We start from the raw sequence: 17,937 nt of genomic DNA, 5'->3' as shown, positions 1-17,937 counted from the left end.
ACGATCTTGGCTTACCGCAACCTCCGCCTCCTAGGTTCAAACGATACTCCTGCCCCAGCCTCCTGAGTAGTTGGGACTACAGGCATGTGCCACCATGCCCTGCTAATTTTTTTTATATTTTTAGTAGAGACGGAGTTTCACTATGTTGGCCAGGCTGGTTTCAAACTCCTGACCTCAAGTGATCCATCTGCCTCAGCCTCCCAAAGTGCTGGGATTACAGGCATGAGCCCCTGCGCCCGACCCTGTCTTTTAATTGATGTATTTAGACCATTGATGTTTAAAGTGATTATTGATGTAGTTGGATTAATATCTCCCATGTTTGATAGCTTTCTATCCATTGCCCTTTGTTTTCTGTTCCTGTTCTTGTCTTCCATTCTTTCTCTGCCTTTTGTGGGTTTAACTGAGCATCTTATATTATTTCATTTTTCTCTTTATTTTGTTCTTATCCTTCATTTTAATGGGTTCCTTGGAAGAAGAGATAATATACATAGTCTGCCACTACATTTTTTGTTAAAATTTTTAGAGACAGGTTCTCCCTCTGTTGCCCAGACTGGAGAGCAGTGGTGCAGTCATAGCTCACTGCGGGCTCAACCTCCTGGACTCAAGTGATCCTCCCACCTCGTCGTCCTGAGTATCTGAGACTACAGGCGTGCCACCATGCCTGGCTAATTTTTTTATTTTTGTAGAGATGGGGTCTCGCTTTGTTTCCCAGCCTGGGCTTTAACTCCTGGCCTCAAGCCATCCTCTTGCCTCGACCTCCAAAAGTGCTGCATTGCAGGCATGAACCACCACACCTGGCCTTAACTTTTTTTTAAGTTTTAGAATTATTATTGTTTTTTATTATTGTTATTATTTTTAGAGACAGGGTCTTGATATGTTGCCCATGCTGGTCTTGAACTCCTGGGCTCATGCAGTCCTGCTACCTAGCCTCCCAAGTAGCTGGGATTACGGTTGTGTACCACCACACCCAACATTTTAGAATTATATCTCTTTTTTTTCCTTTGACTTGAAAATAATGATATAAATGTTTTTGTTTCTCTAAGATACTACACAGGAGTATCTTGCTTTTAATAGACTACTCTTCACAAATTGCACATAGGCCACATTTGTAAATCACTCATTTCTGTGTATGATTTATCTCAAAAGCTAGTAGCATTTAAAAAAGAATTGCTCCTTAGTCAAGGAGCTGGTATTTTAAATTGACTAATTTACAGGTATTTTGCTGTTAGCATACTTTTGGTGCAAATAACTACCCTAAATTAGTTTTTAACCACTTTTTAACAATTGGAATGAAAGATATCTTTTTACTCCGTTTAGTGGTCTGTGTTATAACACACATTGAATGCTACCTGTTGACGAATAGTAAGCTTAGTGACTAAGTGTACAGATTAGAATGTGCCCTGTTAGAGAGAATATAGTACTGTATTTGAGCTGGTTTGTGTTGGAACCCTGAATAGAGGTGGAATTACTGGGACAGGAGCCAGTTGCCTTCTGCGAAGTGAACTGAGTCCAGAAGAGTCTTCCAAAACAGTTGTGTTCGCTTTCCCATCCAGCTCCACATTCCAGGAAAGGATTTTTAGTCATTAGGAAATATATCCACAGCTTACTTTCCATTGACTTCAATATAATTAACAGTGGTTTCAGCAAACACTAAATGCACCCCTTGCCTCTGGAGATGCCACAATCATTAAACTACCAACAGCTGCTGGATTTAGACAACTCTAACTTATCCGGCCGAGTTGCCACTTAACAGCTTTCTCTTAATTCCATGGACTTACAAATACAAGCTGCTTATCACAAAGCTTGCTACACAGGAAGCAAATTTAAGGACTGCCAGGACAGTATGGTAGTCATGAACTTATGTACACCTAGTAAACCTTCATCAATATAAAGTAAAAATTATCAGAATTATGGGGAAAATCGACAACTCAATAGCCATATTGAAGACTTCAAAACATCTCATTTTGTGCTTAATAGTCCCTATGAAGAACAATAAAATCTCATTTAGAAAGTGATTGAAAAAGTGGCAAACAGAAAAATAGAGGTTAAATAACACCATTAACAAGATTGAGCATGTAGCTATGTTGAGAGATAAGCTTCCACCCAACGAAGATTATGTAATTTTTTCAAGCATGCATGGAAGGATAAGAACATAACCATATGTTGTACAGGAATTATTACAAATTCCAGAGCATCAGTATTTATAGACTGTGTATACTCTGATAGAATGCAGTAAAATTAGAAATCAGCAAGAGAAGAAAGAGAAATCAAAAGAGAAACAGGTTTGGAAACAAAAAAAAATGTTCTAAATAATCCATGAATTAATCATAGAAATAAGCAAATAGAGCTGAAGAACTATGAAAGCACTTCACATCATGACTTAGGGGACACAGCTCAGTCAGTTCTTTGATGCTTACATACATGCTTATATTAGAAAGTTAAATGGACATTAAATAAGTTAAGCCATCAACTCAAGCTGGAAAAAATAAGAGCAAGCCCAAAGGAAGTAAAGGGACAGAAATAACAAGGAAAGGAGTCGAAATTAATAGAAAAATAGAAATGATCAACAAAACCAAAAGTGGATTATTTTTATTTGTCTAATAAAATAGATAAACTTCTGGCAAGACTGATAAATAAGACAAAAATAAATGAAGAACAAAAAAGAGAAATAACCACAGATTTATAATAGAGGTTTTTAAATTATAAGAATGTTACAAAGAGTAACAAACAGAAAGATTTGAAAACTTTCATATAAATTTTCCAGAAAGTCCTACCCAAATTTACTTTTAGAATAATCCAGGCCAGGCGTGGTGGCTCACACCTGTAATCCCAGTACTTTGGGAGGCCAAGGCAGTTGGATCACTTGAGGTCAGGGGTTCGAGACCAGCCTGCCAACATGATGAAACCCCATCTCTACTAAAAATACAAAAATTAGCCGGGCATGGTGGCGCGTGCCTGTAGTCCCAGCTACTAGGGAGACTGAGGCAGGAGAATCAATTGAACCCGGAAGGCGGAGGTTGCAGTCAGCCAAGATAACACCATGGCACTCTAGCCTGGGCGACAGAGCAAGACTCCATATCAAAAAAACAAACAAAAATCAGACCAGGCACAATGGCTCATGCCTGTAATCCAGCACTTTGGGAGGCAAAGGCAGGAGGATCACTTGAGCCCAGGAGTTCAAGACCAGCCTGGGTGACATAATGAGACCTCATCTCTACAAAAAAAAAAATAATAAAGTTTTTAATTAGCTGGGCATGATGGTGAACCCTGTTGTCCCAGCTACTCAGGAGACTGAGGTGGGAGGATTGCTTCAGCCTGGGTGGTCAAGGCTGCAATGAGCCATGATCTGCACCACTGCACTCCAGACTGGGAGACAGAATGAGAGCCTTTCTCAAAAACAAAAAAAAAAGGAAAAAGAAAAATTTGAAAACCTACATGTAGATCATTAGTCCTTAAATAAATTAAGTAGTAAGCACCTTCCTTCCTGCCAAAAAATACCAAGATCAGACTAGATTAATTTTACTAAAAATTTTAAATATGTATATTCTTGAAGACAGTTTAGAGGATAGTTACATACCTTTTGTAAGACTGGTAAGATCTTGATTAATGATTAGCAAACTCCCTTCCTTCCTTCCTTCCTTCCTTCCTTCCTTCCTTCCTTCCTTCCTTCCTTCCTTCCTTCCCTCCCTCCCTCCCTCCCTCCCTCCCTCCCTCCCTCCCTCCCTTCCTTCCTTCCTTCCTTCCTTCCTTCCTTCCTTCCTTCCTTCCTTCCTTCCTTCCTTCCTTTTTTTATATAAGGGGGTCTCACTGTGTTGCCCAGGCTGTTCTTGAACTCATGGGCTCACAGTCTTTCCACCTTAGCCTCCCAAAGTGCTAGGATTACAGGTATGAGCCATGCCCAGCAATAGCAAATTTTCTCTTTTTTTTGAGACTGAGTTTCACTCTCATCACCCAGTCTGGAGTGCAGTGGCGTAATCTTAGCTCACTGCAACCTCCGCCTCCCAGGTTCGAGCGGTTCTCCTCCCTCAGCCTCCCGAGTAGCTGGGATTACAGGCATGCACCACCACACCCGGCTGATTTTGTAACTTTAGTAGAGATGGGGGGATTTCACCATGTTGGCCAGGCTGGTCTCAAACTCCTGACCTCTGGTGATCCACCCGCCTCGGCTTCCCAAAGTGCTGTGATCACAGGCATGAGCCACCGTGCCTGGCCTCATAGCAGACTTTCTTTGAAGGGCCAGATAGTAAATGTTTTAGACTTTAGAATTCATATGGTATCTCAGCTCTCCTGTTGTAATGTGAAAGCAGCTGTAGACAATACTTAAACGAATGACATAGCTATGTTCCAGTAAAACTTTAATTGTAAAAACTGATAGCAGGATGCATTTGGCCTATAAGCCATAGTTTGCTGACCCCTGATCTTGATAATTAAAACTAGAAAGGAACAGTAAATTGTCATTTATGAATGAGAATTTGCACAAATTCTAAGTAAAAATTTATTAAAATTCAACAACTATTCATTATAAAAACTATTAGCAAGCTAAAAATAAAAGGAACTCTCTTAACCTGATAGAGCATCTAATAAAACCAAGAGCGAACATCATATTTTTGAAATGTTCAAAGCATTCCCATGACAGATAAGAATAAGATAGTTCTGCTTGCTCTTATGCTAACATTTAATATTGAACTGTGATCCTAGCCACTGCAATTAAGACAATAAAAATAAATACAAATTGTAAAGATTCCAAAGAAACGACTGGGCGCGATGGCTCAAGCCTGTAATCCCAGCACTTTGGGAGGCCGAGATGGGCGGATCACGAGGTCAGGAGATTGAGACCATCCTGGCTAACACGGTGAAACCCCATCTCTACTAAAAAATACAAAAAAAACTAGCCGGGCGAGGTGGCGGGCGCCTGTAGTCCCAGCTACTCGGGAGGCTGAGGCAGGAGAATGGCGGGAACCCGGGAGGCGGAGCTTGCAGTGAGCTGAGATCCGGCCACTGCACTCCAGCCTGGGCGGCAGAGCAAGACTCCGTCTCAAAAAAAAAAAAAAGATTCCAAAGAAACAAAATTGTTGTTATTTACAGAAGGTGTGATTATTAACTTAGAAAATGAAAGAAAAACAACAGGAACTCTAGTATTAATAGAATTAGTGAACACATTTAGAAAGATTGCAAGAGAGAAGATTGATATGCAAGAAAACCAGCTGAGTATTGCTGCTTCTGACTAGCCTGGGCAACATAATGAGAACCCCAATTCTACCAAAAAAAAAAAAAAATTGCCAGGTATGGTGACACACATCTGTGATGCCTGCTACTCAGGAGGCTGAGAAGGGAGGATCACTTCAGCCCAGCAGGTCAGGGCTGCAGTAAGCTGTGTTTGCACCACTGCCAAAATATCTGAAAAAACTGATTTTTGGCATTTATATGTAAAGGTACAAAAATGGCTTAGAAGTTTTTGTTAAAGAAGAGCAGAAGCCGGGCGCAGTGGCTAACGCCTGTAATCCCAGTACTTTGGGAGGCCGAGGCAGGTGGATCATGAGGTCAGGAGCTCAAGACCATACTGGCTAACACGGTGAAACCCTGTCTCTACTAAAAATACAAAAATTTAGCCAGGCGAGGTGGCGGGCGCCTGTAGTCCCAGCTACTTGGGAGGCTGAGGCAGGAGAATGGTGGGAACCCAGGAGGCGGAGCTTGCAGTGAGCCAAGATCGTGCCACTGCACTCCAGCCTGGGCAATAGAGTAAGACTCCGTCTCAAAAGAAAAAGAAGAGCAGAGAAGGGTATTCCAAGTATTAAGATAAAGTTGTATTAGTTAAAATCATCAGCATATGCTATTAGTACATAAATTAACAACTAGATTAGTAAAACAGTAATTAATATCTATGGCTCTATTCTGGACTCTCTAGACCATTGGCTATTTGGAAATAAATTACAGATGGATCATATGATAAAACTCTCAGATAATTAGAAAAGATAATGTGACTCTAATTTTATGCCATAGGAATAGGGATGTGTTACCTTTTTTACTGAGACAAGAGTCTCACTCTGTCACCCAGGCTGGAGTGCAGTGGTATGATCTCGGCTCACTGTAATCTCTGCCTTCTGGGTTCAAACAATTTTCCTGCCTCAGCCTCCCGAGTAGCTGGGACTACAGGCACATGCCACCACACCCGGCTAATTTTTTGTATTTTAGTAGAGACGGGTTTCACCATTTTGCCCAGGCTGGTCTGGAACTCCTGAGCTGTGGCAATCCGCCCACCTTGGCCTCCCAAAGTGCTGGGATTACAGGCATGAGCCACCGCACCCAGCCAGGGATGTGTTTCTTAAACAAGATAGCTAACACAAAAGGTAAAGATAAGTAAAATAAACTGTGTCTAATAAAACATGCTCAGGAAAGAACATTGTAAACAAGGGTAAAAGACAAGTGCCAGATTGGGAGAAAATATTTACCACAGAGCGTAAAGCATAAGTATCAAGAAGGAAGCTGAAATGGGAGAATAGTCTGAGCCCAGAAGTTTGAGACCAGCCTGGGCAACATGGCAAAACCTCATCTCTACAAACAAAACAAAACAAAACAAAAAGCCAGTTGTGATGGCATGTGCCTGTAGTCCCAGCTACTCAGGAGGCTGAGGCAGGAGGATCGCTTGAGCCTGGGAGGTTGAGGCTGCAATGAGCCATGATTGCACCACTGCACTCCAGCCTGGGCTACAGAGACTGGTCTCAAAAAAATAATTAATAAAGACACAAAGAACTGTAGATTCATTATGATGGTCACCTGTCAAGTAAGAATATGAATATATAATTCTCCAAAGAGGAAATCTGAATGTTCACTGAAGTAGGAAAAAGCACACAGTTTCAGTTAAAAAATTAATGTAATACAATTTCACGCTCATTATATTGACCCAAAAGTGGGGAGGGAAAATGGCTAACAACAAATACTAAGTATTGAAGAACAAGAGTGATGGCACCTCATACACTGCCTGTGTACTTTGGAGAGTGTATCAGTTTGCTGTATAACAAACTATTCCAAAATGCAATGGCTTTAAATAGTACATATTACTACTTACAAGCCAAGGTCAACTTCTGGTGTCAGCTGGACTATTCAGATATCTGCAGCCAGCTCTGAGTTGAGTAGGCACCTCTGCTGATCTTGGCTATGCTCTCACACAGTTTGGAGGTTAGCTGGCGGTAGGCCACTCAGCCTAGACAGCTGTGGTCTTTCATCCTTTAGGAGCCTAAGCTCAGGCTTATTCATATGCCGATGGCAGAGTTCCAGGAGGAAAAGTGGAAACTACAAGGCCTCTTGAGGCCTAGGATTGGACCTGGTAAACCATTCTTCTACATTCTGTTGGCCGAAGCAAGACACAAGGCAAGCCTAGATGTAGGGATGGGTGAGTAGATTCTATCCCTTGATAGGAAGAGCTGCAGAATTACGTGTCAAAGGATATGGATGTAGGGAGAGGTGGAGAGTGGTCACCATATCTGCAGTTGACCTACCAAAAGAGACCAACTTGAAATTATCTGGAGGTACTTATCCTCTGTGACTGAGAAATTTGACTTTTAGTGTAAATCTCAGAGAAACTCTTTCACTTGACAATGAGGAGATAGATTAGATCTACAAGAGAATTTTTTGCAGCATTTTTAATAATAGCAGAAGTAAACTGACAGGTGAGTGGATTAATAAATTATGGTAAATTCCTAAAATAGATAACTGTTCAACAATTAAAATGAATTACCTAGAACTACATGTGTCAATATAGCTAAAACTCTGAAACATAATACTGAGGGAAAAAGTTATAGAAGGTAAAATACCTTTTTTTAATTCAGTAGAGAAACTTGCACAAATACTGTTAATAGTGGATACATACCCAAGTAGTAAAAGTATAAAAACATGCAAGAGAATGATAAACACCATTTACAGGTGAGTAGTTGCCTCTTGCAGGGAGTGGGGAATACAGTTCTTGGTCTTCTCAGAGAGCTGCCTTGTAAATCAAGGGAAGAAGTGCAGGAACCTTTCAGCTGCGAATAATAACAGAACACCTGTCTAAAAGTGGCTTCAGCATCATCAGTTATGTGAGAAACATGAAGGGCCCAGACATTGGCCGTTATTACCTCATTGCTTCACAGCTCCCCAGCATCAGGGCGCTGGGTCAGCTTCTCACTAGATTTCTTTGGCCTTCCCCTTATGATCAGATGATGGTAGCAGCTCCAGCTTTCACATCCCCACTTGACAAGGAAGTACAGGGTTTCTTTTTGTGCAGTCTTTTTATCGTGGTGGGAGATCTTTTCCAGAAGTCCCTGAGAGACAGCCTCTAAGGAGCTGTTGAACATGCAACACCCATGAAGCAGTCCCTGCAGAGGGGAGCAGAATTTCCTATGCCTTGCTTAGGTATGCCTTCTGAAAGTACACCACAGCCCCCACCTGGACAGAATCTGGGTCTCCCTGGTAGCAGCAAGGGAAGGGGAATGCCTGTGGGCTGAGCCAGCATCAGTGTTGGTCAAAATGTCTACTGTAGAGTGAAAAGCTGGTTACAGAAGATGGCGGTCCACTTTGTGCCAACAAAGTCAGGATTCCTTGTGGTAGATCATTTTAGACACAGGTTCAAAGGGCCATCACCCACATTAGTGCCTCTGCCTAAGCTTTTGTACATATACAGGGAGACTGCCACAGAGCAAGCTGAGATCCAGCCCTTTCCAGAGAAATACCTCAATCCCAGTAGAACACCTCAAAGGAGAAAGAGACACTTGTGTTTTTTCCTCTTAAAAAAGCAGGGCCAGGCAGGTGGTTCACACCTGCAATCCCAGCAGTTTGGGAGACCAAGGTGGGAGGATCGCTTGAGACCAGGATTTCAAGACCAGCCTGGGCGCAGTGGCACAATCTTGGCTCACTGCAGTCTCCGCCTCCTGGGCTCAAGTGATTCTCCTGCCTCACCCACCTGAGTAGCTAGGATTACAGGCGTCTACCACTACCCGGTAATTTTTGTGTTTTTAGTAGAGATGGGATTTCGCCATGTTGGCCAGGCTGGTCTCAAACTCCTAACCTCAGGGGATCCACCCACCTCAGTCTCCCAAAGTGCTGGGATTACAGGCGTGAGTCACCGCACCTGGCCTTACCAAAAAAAAAAAAAAAAATTAAGAAAGTATCGGTTGTAGTGACACATGCCTGTAGCCCCAGCTACTTGGGAGGCTAAGACAGGAGGATCACTTGAGCCCAGGAGTTCAAGGCTGCAGTGAGCTATGACCATGCGCCCTAGCCTGGGTGAGAGACTGAGACCCTGTGTCTTAAAAAAAAGAGAAACGGTAGGCAATTGTTCAGATTATTTTTGTTAACCAGGCCTAAAGTACTAGAAAAGGGTGAAAGAACTATCTCTACTAAGATGGACTTTTAAATAAAGACTCCTTCTCCAGATTAGTGGTTTTTGACATATAGATTGAAATTGTAACTGCTTTCATATGATTTTGCAAAAGACAGATCCATACCAGCATCCTTATGGAACCGAATTTAATATATCCCTGAATTTAATCTTATCCCCAAATGTGTGAGCCAAGTATCTGTCAGATGTGGCCCTGACACACATCCCGACCTGCATGCAGGAATCATGTGACAGATAAAAATAACTCACTCTCAGATTGCTTGTGGCAGCATTTGGGAAAAAACTAGGAGATGAAAGTTGGACTCTGAGTCTGGGAAAATTGTGAAAAAGTAAGATAGCTAAGGTAAACTGGGAGAACCTTTGCCTGTGAGAAAGTTTTCTTTTTTGTCAGCACTATGACCTTAAAGAACTGAAATCCTTTTACTAAAGGGGGAACCTCTTCCTGAGAAAAATGCTGAATTCCAATTTCTAAAATTGGTAAATAGAGAAATATTTATTTGCTTTATGGTATAGAATTATTGGTAAGATCACATTAAATAGATTCTGCTAATTAGATCCCATAAATACTATGAAAGAAAGGCTAAGGGACAAATAAAAAATATCTTTAGCCCTGTGTGGTGGCATGTATCTGTAATCCCAACTACTCAGGAGGCTGAGGCAGGAGAATTGCTTGATCCCAGGAGTTTGAGGCCAGCCTGGGCAACATAGACACCACCTCTTTAAACAAACAAGTATCATTACTTTCTACATTCTACAAGTTGGAAGACTAATTGGAAGTGAAAAATACCACCGAAATGTTGATGCACAAATGGCAGCATAATTTGACTTACACTAGATTTTACACATTTGTGTCTATTTCAGGTAGGTACTTTTTTTACATTTTCCTTTTTTTTTTTTTTTTTTTTTTTTGAGATGGAGTCTCGCTCTGTCACCCAGGCTGGCGTGCAGTGGCCGGATCTCAGCTCACTGCAAGCTCTGCCTCCCGAGTTTAGCCATTCTCCTGCCTCAGCCTCCCGAGTAGCTGGCACTACAGGCGCCCACCACTTCGCCCGGCTAGTTTTTTGTATTTTTTAGTAGAGACGGGGTTTCACCGTGTTAGCCAGGATGGTCTCGATCTCCTGACCTCGTGATCCGCCCGTCTCAGCCTCCCAAAGTGCTGGGATTACAGGCTTGAGCCACTGCGCCCGGCTACATTTTTCTTAACTGCATCTGACACAGAGTGAATCATAGACACATGTTGGTGTCAAATGCAGAGGTACTATTACTAAACGAAAGTTTTGTGTTTTGAAGTTATTTTGTTTTGTTTTTTTGAGACAAGGTGTCTCTGTTGCCCAGGCTGGAGTGCGGTGGTGCGATCGTGGCTTACTGCAGCCTTGACTTTCTGAACTTGGGTGATCCTCCCACCTCAGCCTCCTGAGTAGCTGGGACTATAGGCATGTGCCACCATGCCCAGCTAATTTTTTGTATTTTGTAGAGATGGGGTTTCACCTTATTGCTCAGGCTGGTCTCGAATTATTGGTCTCAAGCAGTCCACCTGCCTCGGCCTCCCAAAGTGCTGGGATTATAGGCTTGAGCCACCGTGCCCAGCCAAACAAAGGTTTTAAATGAATTATATTGAGTTGTCATAATACTAAGTTGATATGTGCCCTAAAAGTTTGGGGATCTTTTTTTTTTTTTTTTTTTTTGAGACAGAGTCTCGCTCCGTCGCCCAGGCTGGAGTGCAGCGGCGCAATCTGGGCTCACTGCAAGCTCCGCCTCCCGGGTTCACGCCATTCTCCTGCCTTAGCCTCCCGAGTAGCTGGGACTACAGGTGCCCACCGCCCATCTCGGCCTCCCAAAGTGCTGGGATTACAGGCTTGAGCCACCGCGCCCAGCCTGGAGATTGTTTTATAAACTTCTAGTTTAAGAAAAAAATAATTGGATAGTAGCTGCTAAAGAGAATGCTTTCTCTCTCTCTCCTTTGCGGAGGAGAAAGGTGAATGATGGCCTCTTAAATCTTTTCTCGGGCCGGGTGCAGTGGCTCACGCCTGTAATCCCTGCACTTTGGGAGGCCGAGGCGGGCAGATCATGAGGCCAGGAGTTCAAGGCCAGCCTAGCCAATATGGTGAAACCCTGTCTCTACTAAAAATATATTTTTTTAAATTAGCTGGGTGTGGTGGTGTGCACCTGTAATGCACCTGTAGTCCCAGCTACTTGGGAGGCTGAGGCAAGAGAACCGCTTGAACCTGGGAGACAGAGGTTGTAGTGAGCCGAGATCGCACCACTGCACTCCAGCCTGGGCGACAAGAGTTTTTTAAAAAAAAAGAAATTTTTTTTCTTACCTCTGTCCCCCAAGACCCTCATCTGCCCCAACAGCTCTCCTCCCAGACCCTCAGTGGAGGCTTGTGGCAGGAGCACAGGTGACATGTCTCAGGAGATGAGCGGAGTGTGTTCAGGCTGCCTGGGATCAGAGTACAGAAATGGCTTTCCAACTCAGGCTGGCCTGGCAGCTTGTCCCACTTGTCAGGCAGCTTCATTGGTTAATTCATGAAGTATAAGCTAGCTAGTTTTAGCTGACTGTGGAGGGCAGTTATTTCTAAAAATAGAAGCAACTTACTATTTTCTTATTTAAGAAAAGGCAGACATTTCCATTCAAGTAGACCAAAAGCCACGTGGGTAGATGAATATAAAATGGTAGAGAAAGCAGACATGTTGGCAAGAGAAAAGAACAGAGTTCATTGACAGATAATTAGCAAAAATTAATTTCAAAATATGTCATCCAGGCCAGGCACAGTGGCTCACAACTGTTATTCCCGTACTTTGGGAGGTCACAGTGGGTAGATTACTTGAGGCTAGGAGTTTGAGACTAGCCTGGGCAACACAACAAGATCTTGTCTACAAAAAAAAATTTGTTTGATTAGCTGGGTGTGGTGGCATACGACTGTAGTCCCAGCTACTTGAGATGGTGAGGCGGGCGGATCACCTGAGGTCAGGAGTTCAAGACCAGCCTGGCCAACATGGTGAAACCCTGTCTCTACCAAAAATAGAAAAATTAGCTGGGCTTGGTGGCACACACTTGTAGTCCCAGCTACTTGGGAGGCTGAGGTGGTAGAATTGCTTGAACCCTGGAAGCAGAGGTTGCAGTGAGCCAAGATTGCACCACTGCACTGCAGCCTGGGTGACAGAGTGAGACTCTGTCTCAGAAAAGGAAAAGAAAAAAACAAAAGTGTATATTAAGAAGGTCTAGGCCGGGCATGGTGGCTCACGCCTGTAATCCCATCTCTTTGGGAGGCTGAGGTGGGTGGATCACAAGGTCAGGAGTTCGAGATCAGCCTGGCCAACACGGTGAAACCCCATCTCTCCTCAAAATACAAAATAAAAATAAAAATAAATTAGCCTGGCGTGGTGGCGGGCACCTGTAGTCTCAGCTACTTGGGAGGCTGAGGCAGGAGAATCGCTTGAACCTGGGAGGCGGAGGTTGCACTCCAGCCTGGGTAACAGAGTGAGACTTCATCCCCCCACTCAAGAAAAAGGTCTGACCACTGAAGTTGCCCCTCTCCCTGCCACTTCTTGTCATCACATCACTCTGTGTATTTCTGTCATGATACTTGCCCATAGCAGAATTACCATGTTTATGTTCTTGTTGATCTAGGCTTTCCTGAGTTCTTGCAGGGTGCTGAACTCTCTTCCAGCATATTGTATACGGACAGCCAAGTCAGACAAGGGTCTTAATCTTATGGGATCTTGCATTCTAGCCGATTCATTGTTATACCTCTGGCACATACACTGTTTTCTGGTTCACATTAGACATTTAGTATATATTTGTTGAATGAATAAGTGAATGAAGTAATCTGTGTGTGTATGTATGTATTTAGAGACAGGGTCTGGCTCTGTCACCCAGGCTGGAGTGCAGTGGTGTGATCTCGGCTCACTGCAACCTCCACCTCCTGGACCCAACAACCCTCCCACCTCAGCCTCCCGAGTAGCTGGGACTACAGCCGTGCACCATCACACCCAGCTAATTTTTGTATTTTTTGTGGAGACAGGGTTTCACTATGTTGCCCAGCCTAGTCTTGAGCTCCTGAGCTTAAGTGATCCACCCGCCTCAGTTTCCCAAAGTGCTGGGATTACAGGCGTGAGCCATAGTAGCTGACCAATTAATTAATTAATTAATTAATTTTGAAACATGGTCTCACTTTGTCACCCAGGCTGGAGTGCGGTAGTGTAGTCATAGCTCATTGCAACCTTGAACTCCTGGGCTCAGGTGATCCTCTCACCTCAGCCTCCCCAGTAGCTGGGACTGTAGCCACATGCTGCCATGACTGGCTAATTTAAAAACAAATTTTTAGAGGCAGGGTCTCACTATGTTGCCCAAGTGGATCTTGAACTTTTATCCTCAAGTGATCCTCCCAATTCAGCCTCCCAAAGTGGCAGTGCCTGACCTGAAGTAATCAATCCCTCAAAATATTTTTGGTATGGTGGCTTCATGGCCTTGATTATCTTGCTAGGTTTAGCTAGCTTTGCAGTAGAGAGAGAGACGAGAAGAAATGAAAGGCATTCTAACTTCCTAGAGCATACACTGCTGTTAGCAGTCTGTGACACATAGGAAACACTGGTATCACTTCACAGATGTGTGGAGTCTGCCCAAGCTGTGTCCTCTTGTTTTTTGTTTCTATTTTATAAACTGCTTAAGAAGACTGAGAATGAGACCAGCAATATAATACTATCAGTGCATTAATTATTCTTTTCACTTTCCAGGCTGGAGTAAAAGGGACATTGGGAAGATTAGTTGGAATTTTTGAGGTAAGTCTGTTAAAATCTTTGGTACAAATGATATGTATTAATAACCACACAGATATTAACATAGGAAAAATGCCATCTCTGTTTCAGCGAGTTTTTGGGTTTTTTTTTTTAGTTATTTTTAACTTTTTGAGACAAGGTCTCACTGTGTCGCCCAGGCTGGAGTGCAGTGGCACAGTCATAGCTCACTGCAGCCTTGAACTCCTGGGTTCAAGCAATCTCCTGCTTCAGCCTCCCAAGTAGGTGAGACTACAGGAACACACCACCATGCCTTCTAAATTTTCAAATTTTTTTGTAGAGACAGGGTCTTGCCAGGTTGCCCAGGTTGGTCTCAAACTCCTGCGCTTAAGCGATCCTCCTGCCTCAGCCTCCCAAAATGCTGGGATTACAGGCGTGAGCCACCGTGCCCAACCTCGGTTAGTTTTTTAAAGAAAGCAGCACCAACAGAGGATAACATGCTTTAAAACAAAAAGAAAGAAAGAAATCCCATAGCCTTGTCCTCTAAACTACTAGAATTATTTCTAAGTATTATTTTACCCCATTCCTACCTTTCTTCCTCTCCTACCAAGGTAGGAGGAAGGGTAGCTGAGTGTAGAGAGACAAGAAAAATAGAAGATAAGTAACTATAACAAAGAGAGGAAAAACAAGGAAATAAGCTGTGATACAAATTTGAAAGAAGGCAGGAAAAAAAGTGAGAAATCAGGAGAAATAAAGATGAGCAGATGCTGGGCATGGTGGCTCACCCCTGTAATCCCAGCATTTTGGGAAGCTGATGCACAACAATCTCTTGAGGGTGGAAGTTCAAGACCAACCTGAGCAAGAGAGTGAGACTCTATCTCTACAAAAAGTTTTAAAAATAAAAATATCAGAAGAAAGATCTCTAATGAAAAAATAGATATGTAAATAAATAATTTTTTTTTTTTTTTTTTTTTGAGACAGAGTCTTGCTCTGTCACCCAGGCTGTAATGCAATGGCACGATCTCGGCTCACCACAACCTCCGCCTCCTAGGTTCAAGCGATTCTCCTGCCTCAGTCTCCCAAGTAGCTGAGATTACAAGTGCCCACCACCACATCTGGCCAATTTTTGTATTTTTAGTAGAGACAGGGTTTCACCATGGTGGCCAGGTTGGTCTGGAACTCCTGACCTCAGGTGATCCACCTACCTTGGCCTCCCAAAGTGCTGGGATTATAAGCATGAGCCATCGCCCCTGGCAATAAATAAAAGTTTTTAAAAGGTGGCTGGGCACTGTGGCTCATGCCTGTAATCCCAGCATTTTGGGAGGCCAAAATGGGAGGATCGCTTGAGCCTAGGCGTTTAAGACTAGCCTGGGCAACATGGTAAAATCCTGTCTCTACAAAAAAAAATACAAAAATTGGCTGGGCATGGTGGCTCACATAGGTAATCCCAGCATTTTGGGTGGCCTAGGTGTGCAGCTCACTTGAGGTCAGGAGTTTGAGACGAGCCTAGCCAACATGGTGAAACGCTGTCTCTACTAAAAATGCAAAAATTAGCCGGGCATGGTAGTGCGTGCCTGTACCAGCTACTCAGGAAGCTGAGGTGAGAAGATCACCTAAGCTCAGGAAGGTCAAGGCTGAGGTGAGCCATGATCATGCCACTGCGCTCCACTCTGGGTGACAAAATAAGGCCCTCTCTCAAAAAAATAGGTAAGTGGGGTTAGTGGGAAAAGGGGTGGGTGGGGGAGTGTGTGTGTGTGTGTGTGTCACACTCAGCTTGTTTGCCTTGCTGGGGTCACTGAAGTTTGAGACCTCTGTGGTGGCCCACCCATCGACAGTCCTTTCCCTGGTGTTCTAGCTAGTTAAATTTACATGATGCCTTTTTCTTAAGGAGTCACAGCATTCCTGTGAAGTTGTGTTTAGGGGAAGGGGAGGAAAAAACAATATAAATACTTGGTTTTAGAAGTCCAGGCAAAGAGCACACCCTCAAATTCAAGTGTGGCCTGTTTTAAATCATGTAGGACCATAAAAAGTAAAAGTTTAGAATCTTTGTGTCTAAGCTCTCTGGACATATGCTTAAGAGTGTGTTTCATTTAAGTAATTCCAGCTTTCTAAGGAAAAACTCTCTCTGTCCTTCTCTCTTTGCCCTTCAGAACCAGGAGAGGAAGCACAGGACGTATGTCTATGTGCTCATTGTCACTGAAGTGCTGGAAGACTGGGAAGATTCAGTTAACATTGGTAAGCCGTCTTCAGACAGCCTGGAAAGGGCTCCTCACAACCAGCCCTTGCCATGCCACAGGTCATTACCAGAATCAGAAACAAGAGCTTACCAGGCTCAGTGGCTCACACCTATAACCCCAATACTTTGGAAGGCCAACACAGGAGGATCCTTGAGCCCAGGAGTTCAAGACCAGTCTGGGCAACCTAGTAAGACCTCATCTCTACAAAAATCAGAAGAATTAGCTGGGTGTGGTGGCACATGCCTGTGGTCCCAGCTTCTCAGGAGGCTGAGGCAGGAAGATCATTTGTGCTTGGGAGGTTGAGGTTACATTGAGCCATAATCATGCCACTGCACTCCAGCCTAGGCAACAGAGTGAAACTGTCTCAAAAACGAACAACAACCAAAAAAACAAGAACTGGATAAAGAATAGAAATAATTGAGGGATGTGTATAATAAAACAAGCATGTACATTTTGAACCCGATAGTATTTTGAAATGTTTAAATGGAATCTGAAGTGAGTATATGGTCCACAAATAGACGCATGACCCCTAAAAATAAGAAATGTTGCTTCTAAAATCAAACTGAGTCCTTCCCAAACGGGCTATACTTCTGCACCTCCTGAGCAGATACTGATTGAGGGCCTCCGCCATGCCGGGCTCACTGCTGGCCGTGGGGACCTGAGTGAGAGCAGGACCCTGGTCTTGTTCCTATTGAGAAAACCGTTTGTTTGGTAGTGTGAGTCCCTCTAGAAATCATTTAGTAGATGCAGAATAGTGCAGGTAGTTTCTAGTTTTATTCTTATATGATATATCTACAATATATATTTTTATATTTTTCATGTTTTATATGAATATAAAAATGATAAAATTTATTAACTTTTATAAAAGGGTGCTGGGTGCACTCTTTAGGTACACCCAGCTTTCTCCCAAAGGAGTCATTTTCTTTTATCTCAGATGGCTATTGTTTACATCTTTTGAACTATAAACTGTGGTGGTGCAAAGGTTGGTTCACGGTTTGATTATTTACCTCTGAAGGAAAGTATATTCTAGAAAGTAGAACACTAATTTCCGTTACAAATTGGCAGACAGATAAAATTTACTTGCCAACATTCTCCCTTTAATGTTAGTGTTTTCCTTGCTGCCATGCTCCTCACATTGTTACTCTGGGCAGTTTGTAGCCCTTTGACTCTTGATGGCTTTGTATCTAGTAATAATGCAGGGTGCTCAAGGAAATAAATTCATTGTGGATATGCTGAAAACAGACTCCCTGACAGCTGTGCTAGCGCCAGAAAAGGAGACAGCAATGGATGTGTGGTGTGGCCCTATCCTCAGAGCACTCTGTCAGGCAGGAGTCACACACTTGTGATACTAATTTTTTTAGGTACCGTTGCTCTATTAATATTCAAACAAACCTTTCACCTTGTACTCCCACTTCTGAGAATTGACCCTAATGAAATAATCTAAAATATGACAAGCCTATGGAGCCTTCCTTCAGATGATCTTACTACCATTTTTCTTACTGGTTAAAAATTGCATCTTAAATGTATAACTCAGTGAATGACAAATCAATGAATGACATGTGTCTGATGGAATGTTATACAGCTGTTAAA

At 43.1% G+C, this 17,937-nt stretch overlaps 1 protein-coding gene across 3 annotated transcripts in view; it reads left to right on the top strand.

Annotated features, from left to right (window-relative positions):
* Positions 1 to 17,937, top strand: part of NUDT3 (nudix hydrolase 3) — a 150,488-nt gene that overhangs the window by 86,625 nt on the left and 45,926 nt on the right. For all 3 annotated transcript variants that reach the window (XM_038005986.2, XM_038005985.2, XM_007972892.3), the window contains exons 3-4: positions 14,111 to 14,155; positions 16,261 to 16,345. In XM_038005986.2, the coding sequence (XP_037861914.1) occupies positions 14,111 to 14,155; positions 16,261 to 16,345 (130 nt within the window). The remainder of the gene's footprint in view (positions 1 to 14,110; positions 14,156 to 16,260; positions 16,346 to 17,937) is intronic.

This window comes from Chlorocebus sabaeus, chromosome 17 (assembly GCF_047675955.1).
Source record: "Chlorocebus sabaeus isolate Y175 chromosome 17, mChlSab1.0.hap1, whole genome shotgun sequence".
Lineage (NCBI taxonomy): Eukaryota > Metazoa > Chordata > Mammalia > Primates > Cercopithecidae > Chlorocebus > Chlorocebus sabaeus.
This window is presented reverse-complemented; position numbering and strand designations above follow the sequence as displayed.